Source organism: Micromesistius poutassou, assembly GCF_964030765.1.
Source record: "Micromesistius poutassou genome assembly, chromosome: 13".
NCBI lineage: Eukaryota > Metazoa > Chordata > Actinopteri > Gadiformes > Gadidae > Micromesistius > Micromesistius poutassou.
Genome location: NC_140283.1, coordinates 2777848 through 2799416, shown reverse-complemented (window position 1 = coordinate 2799416; position 21569 = coordinate 2777848). Strand labels below are relative to the sequence as shown.

At 45.2% G+C, this 21569-nt stretch overlaps 1 protein-coding gene across 1 annotated transcript; it reads right to left on the bottom strand.

Moving 5' to 3' along the window:
• Positions 1-74: 74 nt before the first annotated feature.
• On the bottom strand, positions 75-20517 carry pidd1 (p53-induced death domain protein 1). Its single transcript, XM_084476994.1, has 15 exons — positions 19560-20517; positions 16630-17043; positions 15422-15574; positions 15266-15317; positions 14951-15152; positions 14462-14611; positions 12964-13137; positions 12730-12877; positions 8661-8796; positions 6869-7019; positions 6197-6320; positions 5889-6004; positions 5151-5258; positions 3866-4065; positions 75-942 (listed from the first exon to the last, which is right to left on the bottom strand). Exons 1-15 carry the CDS (start codon positions 20083-20085, stop codon positions 714-716), a joined length of 2883 nt encoding a protein of 960 aa, XP_084333120.1. The 5' UTR covers positions 20086-20517; the 3' UTR covers positions 75-713.
• Between the last annotated feature and the right edge of the window lie 1052 nt (positions 20518-21569).

Genomic DNA, 21569 nt, shown 5'->3' with positions numbered 1-21569 from the left:
GGATAACGCGTAATCGTGACGCGTCTCCTCAACCCAATGACCTTGAAAGCCGAAATAGAAATGGTGGATGATACACTGGGCCGACGTTTGGACAGGACAGATATGCAATAATAGATTGACAAGGAGATCAGACCACCAATAGAAAAAAAATGTATTCATCAATGAGTGTAGGCTGCTCAGAAAACACATGGAATTACAAAATATTTACATTTCATAAAAAGCATTCATAGTAAGCAAGCGTATCCAACGCCATACTTAACGAGATGATTTAACTGCTAAAATGGTTTCTATTAGAACCAAGGCACAGTTGTAGTTATTCAATAAATTACAAACGTTAGATTACAGACTCACTTACACCACTTCCATCCATACTACAAGACAAACTCCGTTTACATGGTTTACTTTCCTTCCATTCAGTAACGTAGAAAGAAGGACGCCGGACAAACACGTTTGCAGGGCAGGCCGGCATAAATATGAACATGAATAAATAAAAGAATGAGAGCACAAGGCCACGGCTTGTCCTCGTAACTCGCTGCACATGATCCGCACCAGAAGCCACTCACTCAGTCAATGATCAATGTTGTGCTAAAGCAGGAGATGTTTGCATTTGGATGGCGGCGGCGAGACGGACGTTGACGCGTGGTCAGCCCGGTGAAAGGTCAGCGATCTGCGACCGCCCTGGCGCGACCCTCGTCAAACTGTCTGCGGGGCTCTTATTGTGGCGGAGGGGGAGGGGAGACCTCTTCCTCCAGGCCCACGCGCCTCAGGGACGCGCTGTACTTGGTCTTCCCCAGGCTCACGATGTCTTGGATCTCCTCGGCCAGGTCCCGCCTGTCACTCTGCACCATGGCCTCCAGCAGCCGGGGCACCGCCCCGCGCCCCTCTGCCCGGCAACGCACCCCCTGGAACAGCATCTCCAGCACCTGGGCCCCCAGGTCGTCCCTGGTGGACAGACAGAGAGAGAGAGAGAGAGAGAGAGACAGAGACAGAGACAGAGAGAGAGACAGAGACAGAGACAGAGACAGAGACAGAGAGAGACAGAGAGAGACAGAGACAGAGACAGAGAGAGAGAGAGAGAGAGACAGAGACAGAGACAGAGACAGAGACAGAGAGACAGAGAGACAGAGAGAGAGACAGAGGGAGAGAGACACAGAGAAGGAGAGACAGAGAGGGAGACAAAGAGGGGGAGAGAAGAAAGAGAGCATCCACTCTTGATTCTGGTGATAGGCAACTCTTACTTTTACCAGACAAGACTTTGAGTGGAGCCAAACCTTTGGAGTAAAACCAAACCCCAGGACCTTTGGACAGCATTACAAATGCAATGGACCCTTTTCCTAGCGCTCTCATCGTAGAACAAACAACGATGTGGCTCAGATCACTAATTAGCCGTCTGCTCCTTAAATGTACCAGAGCAGCGCAGCAGAGTAAACTAGTGAGGATGACTCACGATGAGTCTGTGTGTTTACTCTGACAGCTGGGAGAACGCGGTCAGTCCCTCACTAGCTGAGACGACGACGACCTGCTCCCTGGTTCATTTAAGAGTCCTTGAACGGTGTAATAAGGTATCCTGTGTTGTTCCCACCACGAGGCCTCCTTATCCAAGCTTTCTTTGTTGGGGAATGGGTAGCAATTGTAACCTAGCAATTGTAAGTGCTTGCCACTTGTTTCTATGAACTGTACCAACAGCGATATATTGTTGTTTCTCTTTCTTCTGTCAAATGTACTTATTATAAGTCGCTTTGGTTCAAAGCGTCTGCTAAATGCCCTGAACGTCAATGTTAATGTCCTTACAGTGCACAGCCATGCATTGCATCACATAGAAGTCCCATACATGTCCCAGGGAGGCCTGGGGATTGGCCGTTTGGCTGTTGTAACAATGACTAGACATTCATACATTGCAGTATGAACAGCTGCTTAGTGGAGGGAAAAACACCTCCCAAAATGTCTTTCCTCCCCGTCTCCGCCTCGAGGTATGCACAGCGAGAGCAGAACGCACGGGCGGGCTCCAGAATATGACCGACAGCGGGGGCGGGTCCTCTCAGCGCATGTGAGAGTGTGTGTGTGTGTGTTACAGTGTCTCTCTGTGTGTGTGTGTGTGTGTGTGTGTGTGTGTGTGTGTGTGTGTGTGTGTGTGTGTGTGTGTGTGTGTTATAGTGTGGATGTCTGTGAGAGTGTGTGTGTCTGTGGTGTGTGTGTGTGTGTGTGTGTGTGTGTGTGTGTGTGTGTGTGTGTGTGTGTGTGTGTGTGTGTGTGTGTGTGTGTGTGTGTGTGTGTGTGAGTAATCCCCTGCAGTGTCCCAGATGGCTTGGGAGGATGATTGACTGATGAGAGAAAAACAGACAATCAAACTCCCTGCTCTCCACTTATCTTCCACTAGTAACCTCTGCTATGCTAATCAAACATGTGCACGCACACACACACACACACACACACACACACACACACACACACACACACACACACACACACACACACACACACACACACACACACACACACACACACACACACACACACACACACTTTCAAAGACATTTACTGAGTCAGGCACACACGCACACAAACACACATCCAGAAATAGCCCAAGAAATAGGGAAAGAACTGCTTTTCCGGTATTTTTGCTCATTTCCCCTCTTTCCTATCTACACAGGAAGATAATAATTTTGTTGAATTTTGGGAAGATTACATGACATTGCATTTTCTTAGCAGACGCTTCGGTCCAAAGCAAATTACAGTAAGTGCATTCAGCAATAAGGATACAGCAGTGCAGCAATCATTAGAGTAGATAACCATTCATAAAACAAGCCAAGTAAATGATTGTGCATTGTGACTTGTGTATTGTGGGCACGGCTGCATTACATAAATACTTCTGAGTGGTTAAAAAAAACAAAAACATTTTATGAACATTTTGGTGGGGCGGAGACTATAGTGGAGTGGTTCTGAAACTATTTCTACTAGTGTACCCCCGATAATAATGTGTGCATTCTATTTGGCAGTGTAAACATGAACATTAAAACGGTGCAAATACTCAAAATTTTGTCAGAAACATGGGCCTGTGCTTCATGCAACTGTTGCCTAATTTCTCCCCTCAAAAGAAGCACAGCGCCAGGGGAGGCTCAGAGCGTGTAGGGGTGAATCCCATTCAATTATTTTCTTCCATAAACTGATGACATATTGGTGTTTCTGGATATGCTTTCTTTTTCACAGATTCTCCTTTCTCCTTGTTGTCAGATTTATGTTTCAACCACAAAATTGCAATTTTCAGTCGCTCACCAGCTTCCGTAAACGACTCAAAACCCACCCGTTCAGAGTTCACCTAGACTCTACAGAGCCATTCAGTCCCTTATTTGTCTGTTGCACTATTGTTTGTTGTACGTCCTGGCACTTGATGAACGCATATAATGCAGGTTGTATTCATTCATTGTACTTAATTGGGTAGCATGTACTTAATTGTGTTGTGCATGCATGTTGTGTAGCATGTACTTAATTGTGTAGCATCTGCAGTAGCTAGCGATCACTGCTGTATACGGGGAATGGGGTTAGCCTGGCGATTGTTAGTACTTGCACTTGGTTCTATGAACATCTTTACTGTACCGACGGCGATATATTGTTTCACTTGACAAATGACAAATGTACTTATTGTAAGTCGCTTTGGATAAAAGCGTCTGCTAAATGCCCTGAATGTAAATGTCAAATGCACGCATCGCGGTGCAAAGAGGCCTCACCCCTACCTGCTCTTCAAACGTGGTTCTAAAACAAAAATAGATTCTACATCACATAGACCTAGCGGACCGTCAGTGTAAGGGTGGACTATTTGTATTTGTGCTGCATGAAGACCAGATGAAGCCCGGGCCAGCAGGCAGACCTGTGCTTGTAGGCGATTTTCTCCAGCTCATGGATGCTCAGGCCCAGGTGGATGCCGATGGAGCGCCAGTCTTGTCCGATCTGCAGGGAGATGGCCAGCAGGTTGGCCTCCGTCAGGTAGCCGCTCTCCGGGTCCCCCAAGTCCAGGGGGGGGTGCTGCCGCTCCTCGGGGCCGCGGGCCTCCTCCTTCCAGTTCAGAGCCTCCGGAGGGGAATACAACATCAATAAATGATGTGAAGGAAAGCTGACGGCAGCACGGAGCGGGTTATTTGTAGAGTAGGTGGGGTTATTTTAACGTTGTTGAATGTATTGTTATATAATGTTATGTAATCACACATTACACAGCTGACCTCAATGTTGAATTTATGGATACAAAAAAATGTAATACATAAATATCTACCATTTGAAAACATATTCCAATATTGAGATTATACATAGAGCCAATTGACCTAAACCTAAAAGGAGGCACACCCTATTTCCTTTATTATCACACAATTATCATCCTTTAACAGAAAAACAATCTTTAAAGAGATCCTGACTTAATGGCACAATATGCAACATTGACACTGAAGGTTTAAAATGGGCACTGCGGTACTGAGAGGAGGCTCCGCCCCCTCCTGCCCAGACCTGAAGCTCACGGGTTCAGGGTTGCCAGGTTGTGGACAGAGAACAATCACCAGCGCAAGACAGGCGCAACATTCGATTTTTAGACGATGTGCAAGTGACGACAAGTGACGATGAGTCCTACACTGTACGTTTTTCAGCTAATGTATATGTTTGAAAGAGGGAATTGTTGGAATTGTTGGAAAGAATTATAAACCAGCTCATGCAGCATCTGTCTCTTGAACTCTTTCTGAGCTCTAAGCTGTCTCCATCTTTTAAAGGCTTCCCGTGTTCAGGGGGTAGTATCCGATACAATCTCAGTGGATCCAGTATGTTTGCTTGCTTCCATGGCTGCAGCACTCGGTTTGTACACCAATTTTTCGGGTTACTTGGATAATAGTGTTTCGTAACACAGGATAAAACACAAAGAAACATTCTGACCCAGAACGGACAATTCCAAGGAGAACATACTGGCTGTGGCATCACTGTCAGAGAAGCCAGTATTTCTCTGTAATCTCTGAGGACAAATCAGGCCGTACTGTACATTTGTAACATATAGACCCTCCGATATTCATAAACATATGGCCTGTTATGCCCTTTAAGACTGTAACTGTGAAGCAGAGCTTTACAAATAAAGTTGAATTGAATTGACTATGATTAGTGTGTGTGTGGTTTGAACTCACAGGGAGCTTCAGAGGCAGGGTTGCGAGCCACTGACTGTCGTGACCTTTCCTCCTCTGCACCAGCTCCTCCGGGAGGTCCATGGGAACCTCACCTCTGTAAAAGGACACCTGGAGCAGAGAGGAGCAGAGAGGAGCAGAGAGGAGAGGAGAGGAGAGGAGAGGAGAGGAGAGGAGAGGAGAGGAGAGGAGAGGAGAGGAGCAGAGAGGAGAGGAGGAGAGAGGAGAGGAGAGGAGAGGAGAGGAGAGGAGCAGAGAGGAGCAGAGAGGAGAGGAGGAGAGAGGAGAGGAGAGGAGAGGAGCAGAGAGGAGAGGAGAGGAGAGGAGCAGAGAGGAGCAGAGAGGAGAGGAGGAGAGAGGAGAGGAGAGGAGAGGAGAGGAACCAGGCTTAACGCTGTCCCAGTGGTATATAGTCATAGTAAAATATTAATAATAAAAAAAAACATCACATTCACGTATACACTCCTCCTATATTATGTATATAGATAAAATACATATTATGCAAAATCAAATAAAACATTGTTTCTCTGGCCATAACAAAGACTGTATTCTATTTAAATATACTCATATAGACAATAGTATGTTTTTTTTATACTTTTTATACTTATTATAAATCAGTGCTCAGAGTACTCAGTTCATCAATATGTTAGATACTGTAAAACTACGAGCTGCCAGTGCACTAAGAAGAAGAAGCCATCAGCAGCCCCCGAGCTGCCGTCTCCATTTCCCTCCTGCCGTTACCTGTCCCCTGACCGGTGGCTGGTGGCCGGGCACCGCACTCACAAACACCTCCTTCAGGTTCTTCAGACTGGAGTAGAACACGAAGGACAGCCTCCCGCCCACACAGTCGGGTCTGTCTGCAACGCAACACGCCAGCACGTCAACACCCTCCGCGACCCCACCAGCAGGACCTTATCTTGAGCGGACTTCCTGTGGAGTCCCGTGCTCTGGTTGCGTAACGGCGATCACATGTTGTGAGGCGACCCTCGGATGTGTTGACACAGGATTACAAAGAAAGCAGAAAAGCGAGGACGGCGAGGACTTCAGACCTGCGCTGACGTCCAGGCCCCGCTCGAAGCCCGCGAAGAACTGCTCTCCTTCCAGCATGTCGCACAGGTCTGAGGGCTGCGGGCCGTCGTAGAGACTCGACAGAGACTGCACCCGGCTGTCCACCTGGTTCACACCAAATACGTTTACATTTAGGGTCGATTTTGCAGACGCCTTTATCCAAAGCGATTGACAACCATTAATTCACACATTTACGGCGGGGTCAACCACGCAGGGCGACAGCCAGCGCGTCAGGAGCAGTCAGGCGACTTGCTCAGGGACACCTCCACACTCAGCTAGTAGGCATCAGGGATCGAACCAGCAACCTTCCGGTTTACCAGTCAACCCGCTCTACCTCCTGAGCTTCTGCCGCCCAAATAACTGATCCTAGTGTTTATGCTACTCTGACTCGTCCCTTTACTACAGCTCCAAAAGGTACATGATGATACATATCTGTGTAATAAAGGTATGGCTTCTAGAAGATCATGTTTTTGTGCCACCTTAGCCACTGATACGTCGACACGATGAGCCCTGAGAATTACCCGTCATAATCAAACTACCATTACAATACACCATTACCATGACAATTACAGCACAATATCGTAGCCAAATCAGAGTAGGACGTGACTAATCGACTTTCCTGAAGACATGGATTCAGAGAGATGTGCGGTCACCTTGTTGGCGGGTAGACACTGGAGCAGAACCTGGTTGGGATCCGTGGTTCTTTGGAGCGCCAGGAACTGCACTCTGAACTGCTTCAGCCGCTGGTACACCCTCCGCACCACCCCGCTCACACAGCGCACGGTGGTGTACCACAGCCAGTACCTGCACCCACAGGCACGCACTTAGACAGCCACCATCGTTAGCCCCCCGCCTAGGTATATACCTATAACCTATATATAATATACATATAACATATAATATATGTCACCTAGGTTACATACATACCTAGGTTACCTATAACCTATATATAATATACATACAACATATAATATATGTCACCTAGGTTACATATAACCTATATATAATATACATATAACATATAATATATGTCACCTAGGTTACATACATACCTAGGTTACCTATAACCTATATATAATATACATACAACATATAATATATGTCACCTAGGTTACATATAACCTATATATAATATACATACAACATATAATATATGTCACCTAGGTTACATACATACCTAGGTTACCTATAACCTATATATAATATACATACAACATATAATATATGTCACCTAGGTTACATACATACCTAGGTTACCTATAACCTATATATAATATACATACAACATATAATATATGTCACCTAGGTTACATATAACCTATATATAATATACATATAACATATAATATATGTCACCTAGGTTACATACATACCTAGGTTACCTATAACCTATATATAATATACATACAACATATAATATATGTCACCTAGGTTACATACATACCTAGGTTACCTATAACCTATATATAATATACATACAACATATAATATATGTCACCTAGGTTACATACATACCTAGGTTACCTATAACCTATATATAATATACATACAACATATAATATATGTCACCTAGGTTACATACATACCTAGGTTACCTATAACCTATATATAATATACATACAACATATAATATATGTCACCTAGGTTACATATAACCTATATATAATATACATATAACATATAATATATGTCACCTAGGTTACATACATACCTAGGTTACCTATAACCTATATATAATATACATACAACATATAATATATGTCACCTAGGTTACATACATACCTAGGTTACCTATAACCTATATATAATATACATACAACATATAATATATGTCACCTAGGTTACATACATACCTAGGTTACCTATAACCTATATATAATATACATACAACATATAATATATGTCACCTAGGTTACATACATACCTAGGTTACCTATAACCTATATATAATATACATACAACATATAATATATGTCACCTAGGTTACATACATACCTAGGTTACCTATAACCTATATATAATATACATACAACATATAATATATGTCACCTAGGTTACATACATACCTAGGTTACCTATAACCTATATATAATATACATACAACATATAATATATGTCACCTAGGTTACATACATACCTAGGTTACCTATAACCTATATATAATATACATATAACATATAATATATGTCACCTAGGTTACATACATACCTAGGTTACCTATAACCTATATATAATATACATATAACATAATATATGTCACCTAGGTTACATACATACCTAGGTTACCTACTATATAATTAACCTAGAATATGTGATAATGTATACACGTCGATCCCTTTCTAGATAATCTAGACAATGACATTATCTATAATATCGAGCTTCTAAAGAGACAAAGTATCATGGACCAAATGACACAGACATGACTGGTACCAGACACGGCCGTACCAGGAGAAGTGTGTGATGTAGAAGATGGCGTACAGGTGAGTGACGCTGAGGGACACGTGGGCCGTGACGTCCGTCCAGCTCTGGGTGTGGGGGTCTCCGTGGAGGAGGTGGAGGCAGGACATGTCCACCGTGAGGCCTGCACAACCACAACACCAGCAGAGGCCTATTAACAGCAGCGGTATTACACCAATACCATCAAATGTATGGGGTTAGAAATCCATACTTCACACTGAAATGGTTAAAACATCACCCCATGAAGATAATATTTTACATTTTGTATTTACACCGTATTTAAATAATTTTAAGGAAAACCTTCTAAGCTTAGGAAGCGACTGAATGTACCCTGCTGCACCACTAGGTGGAGCTAGAAACAGAAGCACAGAGAAGGCTATGAAGAGGATTCAGTGTTTCCCCTAGATTTTTTTGTAGCAGTGGTGCTGTGAGTTGGTAACCTAGCAACGCTAGGGGGGTCCTGGGGCATGCACCCCTGGAAGAAATTTTTGAAAAATAACCCTTTAAATGGTTACTTCTGGTGAGATTTTTTTGGGAAAAATTTACAGATTGAGCTTCCAAATATGACATAACCAACAGTCAAGGTATCTGCTGAGACCAGATCATTGTGCAAATGTGCCTTGAACTTGGCAGAAACTAAGTTCATCTTTTATGTTCATTTTCAGCTATTTCTTTGATATTTATCATAAGCCTTAGAAAAAAAAGGAATTATTTTTTTTTGCAATTTTTTTTTTGCAGTGGTGCTGACAATCCTGACCATGCTGAATGCATATAGGGGAAACACTGGGATTGCTGACAGAAGAAGCTTGCATCAACTCTCCTTCCTGCTTTGTCGACATAAATGTCAACTAGATGATATTGCTAGCAGTGATAGTGAGAGGAGGTTTATAGGGCTAGGATGAGGCATGTGACATAAAAGACCTATAGATGTAGCGTTACTGATTCTTAATAAATGTCTATAAATGTTCCCCCTGTACAAATGACCTTATTATTAGTCTTATCTATGCTGAATCAGTTTCTATAACAAAACAAAAAGCTTCTATTGAAGAAAATATCTATAAATGTTTTTTTAACATGGAGAACGAGCAGTGACCTCCTAATCTAGAAACTATCACTTAAATTCCACAAGACCCACTCAGAGGACCTTCAGCTCATTTATCTGCCCTATTCTGCCAGGTGAGCTCCCTGACCGTGTGAAGCTGGGATGACGTCCGGGACCTGAGCTCATGTCCTCCCCTCTAGACCTGAGCTCATGTCCTCTCCTCTAGACCTGAGCTCATGTCCTCCCCTCTAGACCTGAGCTCATGTCCTCTCCTCTAGACCTGAGCTCATGTCCTCCCCTCTAGACCTGAGCTCATGTCCTCTCCTCTAGACCTGAGCTCATGTCCTCCCCTCTAGACCTGAGCTCATGTCCTCTAGACCTGAGCTCATGTCCTCTCCTCTAGACCTGAGCTCATGTCCTCCCCTCTAGACCTGAGCTCATGTCCTCCCCTCTAGACCTGAGCTCATGTCCTCTCCTCTAGACCTGAGCTCATGTCCTCCCCTCTAGACCTGAGCTCATGTCCTCTCCTCTAGACCTGAGCTCATGTCCTCCCCTCTAGACCTGAGCTCATGTCCTCTAGACCTGAGCTCATGTCCTCTCCTCTAGACCTGAGCTCATGTCCTCTAGACCTGAGCTCATGTCCTCTCCTCTAGACCTGAGCTCATGTCCTCCCCTCTAGACCTGAGCTCATGTCCTCCCCTCTAGACCTGAGCTCATGTCCTCTCCTCTAGACCTGAGCTCATGTCCTCTCCTCTCCTGATCCACCTCCAGAGGAACCTCCTAAAGACTAGATCACCATGTAATGTGTAATAAAGTGTAAAGATAGCCATTATCTACCATACACATTACCTTATGTGTAATAAGTGTAATTATAGCCATTATCTACCATTCACATTACCTTGTAATGTGTAATAAAGTGTAAAGATAGCCATTATCTACCATACACATTACCTTGTAATGTGTAATAAAGTGTAAAGATATCCATTATCTACCATACACATTACCTTGTAATGTGTAATAAAGTGTAAAGATAGCCATTATCTACCATACACATTACCTTGTAATGTGTAATAAAGTGTAAAGATAGCCATTATCTACCATACACATTACCTTGTAATGTGTAATAAAGTGTAAAGATAGCCATTATCTACCATACACATTACCTTGTAATGTGTAATAAAGTGTAAAGATAGCCATTATCTACATTCACATCACAATTTAGTCTTTCAACATTCTATGTTTTCTTCCACAGTCACCTGCGGTGAGTTTTGATTCTCCTTCAGGAGCAGGAAGTGGTCAGACCTCCTCCTCAAGGACGCCTGAAGGTAGACCGCAGACTACGGCCTCCAAACCTGGCCCTTTTAGTTCGGGGACAAACCCTCCGAACCACAACCTACCGGACACAGTGCAACGTAACGGTAAGACAGAGCATCAGCAGCATGTTTGGAATGCAGCCTTCAGATCCATGTCGACGCAGGACGTTTGTTTTATTGGAATGACAAACTTCCTAGCCCGACCTCCATTCCTAATTACCAGCGTTGGGTTCGGCTGTGCTTAATGAATTATCGGGGGTCTTTTATAACACGCTTTTCACTCCGGCAATAAGGGTCATTAATCATGTGCCTCTTGTGCATGTGGACAAGGGGCTCGAGACATTTATTATTCAACCCTTTAACAAGGGCTGCTTTATAATGAATGTGTCTGCTGTATCATGTGGCCATGCTTGTAGATGGGGTCCTACACTAAATCTGTAGTGGGTGTCATGGCAGTGTACATTCAGTCAGTGGTGGGCCAGCACAGTGTGGCTGTTGAGGTTGTAATTCATTACAAATACAGAGAGGAGAACCGGGTGACCAGTATGAAGCTGGGTGATCTCCCCAGGAGTCGCGGGGAAATATTCGCAAATTGGTGTAACACATGCGGCCGTACCTCTGATCGCAATAAAGCATCGCCATGGAGACAAACAATAGAAACAGCCACCGAGACACGTCGGGACCAAACAGACTCACTGAAGACAGTGTGTGAAGCCACGCCTCCATGCCAACAGTGACTCCACTACCAACACTCACCCTATGAAGGACCTTTTGGAACATGACATGACAGCATATTTACGACCCTGTTGAATCACATCATCATTCTGGGCAGCAGCCCATTTCAGAAGCAATTACGTTTGCTTCAGATATTGCTTCTGAAGCTTACTGAATCAGCCAATGCCAACGGCTATTCCAAACGACAGGGTAATCCTGAGGGGTAATTCACGGTGTCACTGCTCCCAGAACTCCAGACCTGATTGATAGCAGGGCACACAGTATGTGTGGACTGGAGGAACACGGGACCAGGAGCTCATGAATGCATCTCCTTGGTTCGATCTCTTAACGTCAATCAATCTATCCAACTAATGTTTTCTTCATGTAGTTGACATTTACATTTATGGCATTAAGCAGACGCTTTTATCCAAAGTGACTTACAATTAATACATTTGTCAAAAGAAGGAGAAACAACAACATATCACTGTCGGTACAGTAAGGATGTTCATAGAACCAAGCACCAATAATTGCTATGTTAACCCATTCCCCGTATCCAACAATGCTAGCTAGGATAAGATGCTACACAACTAAGTACTATTTTGCCAGGACGTACAACATATAATAAGTGTGTACATTAAGTGCCAGGACGTACAACATATAATAAGTGCGTACATTAAGTGCCAGGATGTACAACATACAATAAGTGCGTACATTAAGTGCCAGGATGTACAACATACAATAAGTGCATACATTAAGTGCCAGGACGTACAACATACAATAAGTGCATAGGAGGGGTGGGAGGGGGGTGGCTATGCAGAGTCTAGGTGAACAAGTGAGTCTTGAGTGTTCTGCGGAAGCTGGTGAGCTCCTCTGCAGTCCTGACATCGACGGGGAGCTCGTTATCCCTTTCTGTGTATCAAATTCCCATGACTCATTTCTGATTGCAACCATGACTCAGCTAAGAAGGGGTTAGCATCAGGCTAGCTACCTGTGACTCCAGACGGCAGAGGGATCTGGACTTTGACCGGCTGCAGGAAATTCATACTAGGGGTCTGGGAGAGGCAGAGCAGAGGACTGGCCTTGGCCTGGGAGTCACCGCAGAGTCCCTGAATCTCCGTCTGTACAACCTGTAACACCTGCAGGGTGTAAAACACAGCACCTGTTAAACATAACCACTTTCTCTAATTGCGGATGTTCTGAGGTCTCTCCGCTGCATCTCTACCTGGAGGGTGATGGTCCGGATCTGCAGAGTGGAATTGGGCGGGAAGTGCAGCTTGATCCCGGGGTCTACCCTGGACACCAACAGCGCCCCCTGCGGCGTGACAGAGCAGCTGTCCCGCGGCAGCCGAGCCACGGCCAGGAACCAGGAGAAGTGTCCCACGGAGGCGCAGGCCAGCTGGCGGGGGCAGGGGGACCAGACATGTAGAGCCTTTCCCCTCTGGACCATATTTTTAGCACCAACAACATATCTCTGTGTGTACTTTTTACTAGAGAAGTATGTTTAATGAAAGGTTTTAGGTTTAGGTTAAGTACACACTGCAAAGTTTCCACAGCTTTGACAAAGGCACATTCCTGTTGTCCTTTTCAGGGCGTCTTTACGACCCACTTTGTCGGTAGATACACTAGCATGAATTTGTGTCTTGCTTAAGGACCAAGCATAAACTAAACACATACAAAACAAGAAAAACAACATTTGGACATTTAAGTCAACATAAGGACGCTGACAAAACCGTGCCCGGTTCTCTTTCATAGAGACATAGAAAACTGATAATATAACTTTTGTATAATTGTATCACTTTTCCAAAAAACGTTGAAACCATGAAACAAAATCATACAACCTCACGTGACATTTACCAAAACGGTAATGTTGGTAAACGTCCCGGTAGCCCTGAAGGAAACAGAGCCAGGGCAGTACAACACAGGAGCGGTGGGACTAAATATCCATACAGCGATACATCGTCGCCCGTCTTCGTGCAATACAAGAATCGATACACTGGTGCTAAATATCAATATAATATTTTTCAATTATATATATAGATTTTTTAAGAATTTCTTTTGCATTTTGATGCTTTATTCCTGAAGAGTTAGACAGGAAATATTGCCCCAAATATTGATATTTTAATTATAAAAGAAGGCGCTCTAAACTTAAGGAATGAAGGAAATGAAGGAAATGAAGGAATGAAGGAAACTTGAAAACTGAAGTTAACTAACCAAAGACGAGTAACTGAAAAACTCATATTGGATCATGCATAAAGACCGAAATCCAATACTTTCCCTTTTACAGTCATATTGTATTCATCGTTAGACATATATCGTGATGTATCGTTTGTCTTACAATATATAGATTAATGCAGACTCTCTGTATCGTGATATTATCGGTATCGCGTGCCACGTATCGCATATCATATCATGAGGTACCCTGTGCTTCCCACCCCTCTCAAACAGTGATGGTTAAAAGGTCTCCAGTGGGGGGGTTACCCTGACTGGAGCTCCCTCTCAAACAGTGATGGTTAAAAGGTCTCCAGTGGGGGGGTTACCCTGACTGGAGCTCCCTCTCAAACAGTGATGGTTAAAAGGTCTCCAGTGGGGGGGTTACCCTGACTGGAGCTCCCTCTCAAACAGTGATGGTTAAAAGGTCTCCAGTGGGGGGGGGGTTACCCTGACTGGAGCTCCCTCTCAAACAGTGATGGTTAAAAGGTCTCCAGTGGGGGGGGGGTTACCCTGACTGGAGCGCCCCCGGGGTGGCAGCTGTTACTGGGGCTTCCTCTCCGGACCTCTGTGGGCAGCGTGCTCCAGCGGTCCTTGCCATACGTCCGCACCGCCACCTCTCGTCTTCTCCTGCGGTGGAACGGCACACACACCTCCACGGGCTGGGAGGGGACGGGGGGCACCACCAGGCCACATGGCAGCATCAGAGAGGATGGATTGGTGGTGTTTAACATTGTTTGATTTGATCATTGACAATTGCAATGTGGGGAGGATGTGAAATAGATAAACAGCTCTGTGAACCTGTATTCTGGGCTCACTCTGCTGGAGAGACTAGTATATGCATACATTAAAATAGGTTAATTGTCTAATCTGTCCTGGACGCAACATCTCTTAAGGAAATTGCCACAACAAACTATAGAGAGGCATTAATGCAGAAAGGTAACTTCCAGCATGTATTTAACAACACGAGGGTCGACGTGTCCGTTGTGTCACCGGTTTACCTTGAGAAACGTGATTCCATGGGGTCTGAGCTCCAGCGGATGGCTGAGGAGGATGTCATGCTCTTCCAGCCAAACCCACTTCCTGTTGGCCTTCTGTTGGAACCATTCTAGTCTCGAGGCGGTCGCCAAGCAACCGGGGGGGAAGAGCAGCTCCGCGCCCCCCGGCAGGAACACGTGACACCCGGCAGACGTCACTCTGAAGCTGAGGACAGCGCACAGAAGGAATAAGTTCAGAATAACTTCAGTCGCTGGTTTGCAACTAACAACTTAAATCAACGTGCACAAAAATAATATCACATCAGAGAGAGCCAAGACCTGTGTTGACTGGACCCCAGGTGCAATTCCGGAATGTTCTTTTCTGCTTGTGCTGGAAGAAAGGTGGGTGGTTAGTCGCTGCACACCAGCCATAGAACACCCTGAGTCCACCGGTATGCCAGGTGCCAGTGTGGACGGCGGCTCCTCTCCGCTCACCTGGGGCGGGGGGCAGCGGCGGAGGGGTCGGCGGGCGTCCCAGGGGGTTGTTGCGGGAGTCCGTCCTCAAAAGAGGGAGCTGGTGCAGACAGGCAGGGAGGAAGCGCAGCTCGTTGCTGTGGACGACCAGCTTGGCGAGGGAGCGCAGGGAGGCTGTGGACGGAGAGAACAGGACAACGCCGTTCTTTAGCTCGGCTCACGCGGCCGCGTGGAGCTGGTTTTACTAGACCTGTGCATCGGCTTTGTCCTTGATGTTGAGGTTTAGAAATGACAGTTGCACACACATTGTCATTTGTCCCGTGTCCTGTACGTTCCCAGCTGGGATTAGAGAGTGATAGGAACATCTTAAAATCACAGTAGTTATTCATCTTTAAGTGTTTTCTAAGCCAGTATACAATTTTCTGTCTGTTTTTTATATTTGACACACTCTCATTCATTTCCACTTTTATATATCATGCATAGAGAAGGTTGATTGCATGTTGAATTAGTAAACCAGTGCTGAGGACCTCTCCCATGGCATATGTCCCGTTATGTGCAGCTCTACAGAGCTCACCGGGGGTCTGACACCGGCCCTTGCCCCCTTACCCATGGCCCTTGTCCCCTTACCTATGGCCCTCACCCCCTTACACCCTTACCTACTTGCCCTTACCCACTTACCCATGGCCCTCGCCCCCTTACCCATGGCCCTCGCCTCCCTCGCCCCCTTACCCACGGCCCTCGCCCCCTTACCCATGGCCCTCGCCTCCCTCGCCCCCTTACCCATGGCCCTCGCCTTCTTACCCATGGCCCTAGCCCCCTTAACCGCTTACCCTCGCACCCTTAACCCCTTACCAATGGCCCTCGAACCCTCGCCCCCTTATCCATGGGCCTCGCCCCCTCACACCCTTACCCATGGCCCTCGCCCCCTTAACCCCTTACCCATGGGCCTCGCCCCCTCACACCCTTACCCATGGCCCTCGCCCCCTTACCCCCTTACCCATGGGCCTCGCCCCCTCACACCCTTACCCATGGCCCTCGCCCCCTTACCCCCTTACCCATGGGCCTCGCCCCCTCACACCCTTACCCATGGCCCTCGCCCCCTTACCCCCTTACCCATGGGCCTCGCCCCCTCACACCCTTACCCATGGCCCTCGCCCCCTTACCCCCTTACCCATGGGCCTCGCCCCCTCACACCCTTACCTATGGGCCTCGCTCCCTCACACCCTTACCCATGGTCTCTGGCAGCTGCCTCAGCCGGTTGTGGGAGAGCTCCAGCGTGACCAGCTCCCCCAGGGCACCGATCTCATCGGGCAGGGCGGTGATCAGGTTGTGCGAGACGTCCAGCGTCTGCAGCGCCTGGAGCTGGCCCAGGCTCGGGGGCAGGGCCAGCAGCCGGTTGCCCAGGAGGGACAGGTAGCGGAGGGACGCCAGGCGCCCTAGGTCGGGGGGGAGGGAGGAGAGATGGTTGTTGCCCAGCAGAAGAGAGGAGAGCAGGGGGAGACTGAGCAGGCAGGGCGGCAGGGCGGTGAGCTGGTTGAAGGAGATGTCCAGATGCTCCAGGAGAGACAGAGAAGAGAAGGAGGCAGGCAGTGCGGTGAGGAGGCCTGGCAGGGGAACGCCCTCGGAGTCATGGAAACAGTGGCCTTCATGGGAAGAAGCAGAAGATAAGAAAGGTTAGTTATTTTCATCAGGTGCCATGGTCAACCATTTCCCTATTCACTGTCGTTGCTGCACAGATCTATGCCATCTTTAAAGGAGATATTAATAAGGATGTTGTCTTGGAAATATCAATCATCACTAGAATATAAATTATATAAACCTTGTTTATATAATCAGTAGTAAATTGAAAAGGAATGTGTACACATACCTCCCTTCCTTCTAATTGAAAAGTGTTAAGATAGTTAGCATGTAGCCACAAAGTCTGATATTGAGGCCAATTGACGTGTCAATTCCTTTAACTGTCTTGCAGCCTTGCAGACATGTCCACTTCACCCATATTGTATTGCAATTTAACTCGGTCTCTACCTCCCGCCATGGCTGACTTTAGCCCTGGCCGGTCCTAAACTCTCCTCGATGGTCACTTCCCCTCACCTTTGTTTCCTTTGTCGTTACTGCCCACGATGTGAACATTTCCTTATGAGCATCATGCACACCCATTGTCTCACGGAACGTATGCTTGGTAAACTGCAGCCTGTATCTTCCCATGATCATGCTCTAAAATTAAATCAAATACTTTGCTGTCCCATTTGAATAAGTTATTCAAATGGCTTTGTGGGCAGGATCCCGACCCTGATGAGATCATCAGATTGGTAAATTAAGTTTTCTTTTAAGAACTATCTCGCCAATCTGACAGGATTCCGAATTTATGAATATAGACGGACACCGATAGTACCTGACCTGCACCCATGAAGGCAGTGAAAACTAAAACAATACCTTTCTCTGCTTTTAATGAACACACGAATGGGTGTAGGCAGATGTTTATCACAGGACTTTGGGCTACGACCTTTGAGTTTCCTATGACTAGAGAGGACTTGTACCTTCGGGGGCTCTTTTGTGTTTTGTTTTCATTTTCTTTATATACATGGTCGCTGGTAAATTGAATATGAACTAAATGTTCATACTGTTACATGAATATTAATTAATTCAATATTCTTGTCATGATGATTCTAAATGCTCTTCAACTCATAATAAACTAATTCTTGAAAAGAATTTGGTACCTTGATGCTAAACAACATTACAACCCCCCCCCCCCCACACACACACACACACACACCCTGATCTGAGCTCGTTCTGTATTCTCTCTGTAGACTCTGATCCTCATCTTCTGACCTCTTCACACCAGCAAGATGATTTGAACATGCACTCACACAGATATGTTCTGTTACAGTAGATTTATTAAACTGTTTAGAAGACACAGATATGTTTTAGGTGTTGTTACTATAGTACAACTATAGTGCACCTCAGAATCACAGACGGTTCAAAACTTAAAATGGCAAAGTGATCAAACAAACACATATGCCTAGTCAACTCTTTCCTAAAACATTTTGTGACAGTCCCAGTATGCTGATATGATGTACAGTACTAGCATTGAATGTTACTAATCAAAATACTATCTTTATATTGAGAACATTCCGAGTTTACCATTGTCCTCAATAACCACTGCTAGTGTATCTCAGATGATTCCTTTAGTATTTGTTATTTGTTATATTGTAAGATGAATTGCTGACCAGTTCTGGAACAATAAAGCACACATCAAATAAGGCACACATCAAAGCCCCCATCATATACTGTATATGTTGGTCTGGCTGTTTGTGCAGCTGTTGTATCTCTCACTACAACCAGCTCTCTCCTTTTCATACCACACAATAATATTGCACCCATAAGGATCGTTGACTATTGCAACTACGTAAATATAGTCACACACTTTCTTCTAAAACCCAAACCCCTTTCCCTAAGAGACTTTTCCTTTTGCCAGGCTGACATACATCTCACATACATATATGATATTGATTGATATATTGTTTCTTCTTCTCCTGACAAATGCAATTACTGTAAGCCGCTTTGGATAAAAGTGTCTGCTAAATGCCCTAAATGTAAATGTATCATACCTACCTACATGTATACAGTTAAATGCCTGTGATATATAACAGTCATGGCTACATTAAACACGGTATAAAGTTGTTACGTGTAATGCATGGGTGTTGATCTAATTCTAAGTGCATGAAGCACTGCATGTTGCATGCTGTTTGAAACACCATACATGAAATACATGACTCCTGAGTGGCCTTACTATCTGTCCAAACTCTTCCATGTCTCCCTCTCTCTTTCTTTCCTATCTGTTCTTCTATCTTTCAGATGTTAATAACCAGAACTAGGGTGAAATGCTGATAACCAAGATGGGTGATGGACTGCTGACAGCAGGAACCCCTACTGCCCCCACCTTGAAGAACCCATCTTATCATTGCATGACTCATTATATGCCTTGTTCATATTCAAGTACACATTATGTCTGATCAACTGCAACCGTTACAGTTTGTCTGTATAACTTATTTACTTATCTATCCTACACCTCATAGGTTTTAATAACGGGTTCAGGGATTTTTACTACTGCCTAAGATTATCTTTGACAGTAACAACTGGAGATGCCTGCTTTGAGTACCTCGGACAGCCAGCGAGCGCAGCAGTGTGAGATGGGGTATGACGGACAGTGCTTCTTCCAGGCCTTGCTCATCATCCTCTGACCCGAGCCTCAGGTACTGCAGCTCCTTCAGCTGCCCAGGAACGAACCTCCACAGGACAGGCAACGCAGCGGCTCCGGCCCGGTAAACGTCCAGGGTCAACCTGGTATCAGTCAGCACGGATAAGAGGTCTGTGTTTGGGGGCAGCGGGGGAGAAAGAGGCAAGACTATGGAGGAGGATGAGGAGAAGGAGGGAGTGTTGCTGTGGGCAGAGGGCATGTCAGTGATGCTCAGGGACCCGGACAACGAAGGGAGCTCCACACTGGTTGCATCCTCATATCTTTCGGGGTGGTTGCCGGACATCCCAGCGTGTCCTTCAAGCTGTCCACCGCTTGCATGGACCAGTCCTGTGGCACCGTCCGTTGTGGGAGCCACATTAGGAAAGACACCGTTTTCTGGGTTCGCTTGTTTGTTCCCTGGAGTTGCACTCCGATGTCTATGCGACATTGTTTGAGCATAGAAGGGATCTCGGTTTTAAGATGTTGTTCTTGATGTTGTCACTTGCAGGCTCCCCTTGGTCCAGTTCAAACATCTGCTTTGCTTCCGCTTTCAGAGACTTCACTCTTTGCTCTTTTCCGTGCATCTAAACTAGACTGCAGTCTAGTGTTAAACCACCGACCTTTCACTATTGTCATGATGAAATTAAATCAAATTTAAACTCATTGTGGACAAATCGACGGTCCAATGATGGGAGCACGTTGACGCATGCGCGCATAGCCTTTACTGTTTTGTTATCAACCTAACGCTAACAGTGAACAATTACCCCCAAAGTAATACTGTACGTTACACCATCCGAAGACACCATTATGAATGTAAATAAATCCCTTTAGAGACTTGTCTGGTACTGAAGGCGCGTCTCTATCGAGCTTTGCTTCACAAATGTGAGTCGCACTTCCTTGTGTTGGAGAAACAAAAATACATGACGCACTGGTTTTTTGTCTAGCGGGGCCCCGGCGGGCGGAGTCCTCGTCTTTCTGCAAGGAGGCCGTTAGCTCCGGCCGGTCAGGGAAATAAAACGAACATCCTCATGATAACGCCGCCAAAGTTTCAACTCGAGGCGGGACTGCGCTGTTGTAGTTTGTACTTCCGATGTAAAGCTTTATATCATGAATAGGGGTGGGACAAAAGATCTATACGGCGATATATCGTCGCCCGTCTTCGTGCGATACGAGAATTTATACACTGGCGCCGAATATCAATATAATATTTTTATAGGCCTACATATATTTTTTTAATATAATTTATTTTGCATTGTTATGCTTTATTCCTGAAGAGTTAGACAGGGAATATTGCCCCAAATATTGATATTTTAATTAATAAAATAAGGCGCTCTAAACTGATTTCCTTGCTCCTCGAGGTGGCGCCCAACATATGAATGAAGGAAACCTGAACTGAAGTTAACTTAGAGTTAACTTAAACTAACCAAAGATGAGTAACTGAAAACCCCGAAATCCAACACTTTACCTTTTTACACTCATCTTGAATTCATCGTTGGACATAGCCTATATCGTGATGTATCATTATAGGATTGTCTAACAATATATAGATTATTGCAGAATCGCTGTATCGTGATATTATCGGCATCGCGGGCCATGTATCGCATATCGTGAGGTACCCTGTGATTCCCACCCCTAATCAAGAAACAAACATATAGCCTATAGCCTATCAACAATATATCAACAAAAATAAAAAACAGCAGACACCAGGGGTAGGAGGTTTAGTTTTATGATTTTGTGAGCTTTTGAAGATATCAGATTAAGAGCGGGGTTGATTATTTATGGTGTGAATATATATGGTTATATATTGATTCATATAAGGAAAGAAACAAATAAAAACAACATTATTGAACTCATTATTTATGTATAGTTTCTTTTTTTTCATTATAGGCCTACTTATTCTTTATTATTGATAGTCAAATACACTGGCAAATG

Coding starts and splice junctions, on each gene's coding strand:
- pidd1 (XM_084476994.1), bottom strand. CDS start 20,085: ATGTCGCATAGACATCGGAGTGCAACTCCAGGGAACAAACAAGCGAAC. Junction 15,575..16,629: donor GCAGCTGCCAGAGACCATGG/GTAAGGGTGTGA, acceptor CTCCGTCCACAG/CCTCCCTGCGCTCCCTCGCC. Junction 5,259..5,888: donor AGCCACCGGTCAGGGGACAG/GTAACGGCAGGA, acceptor TCTCTGCTCCAG/GTGTCCTTTTACAGAGGTGA.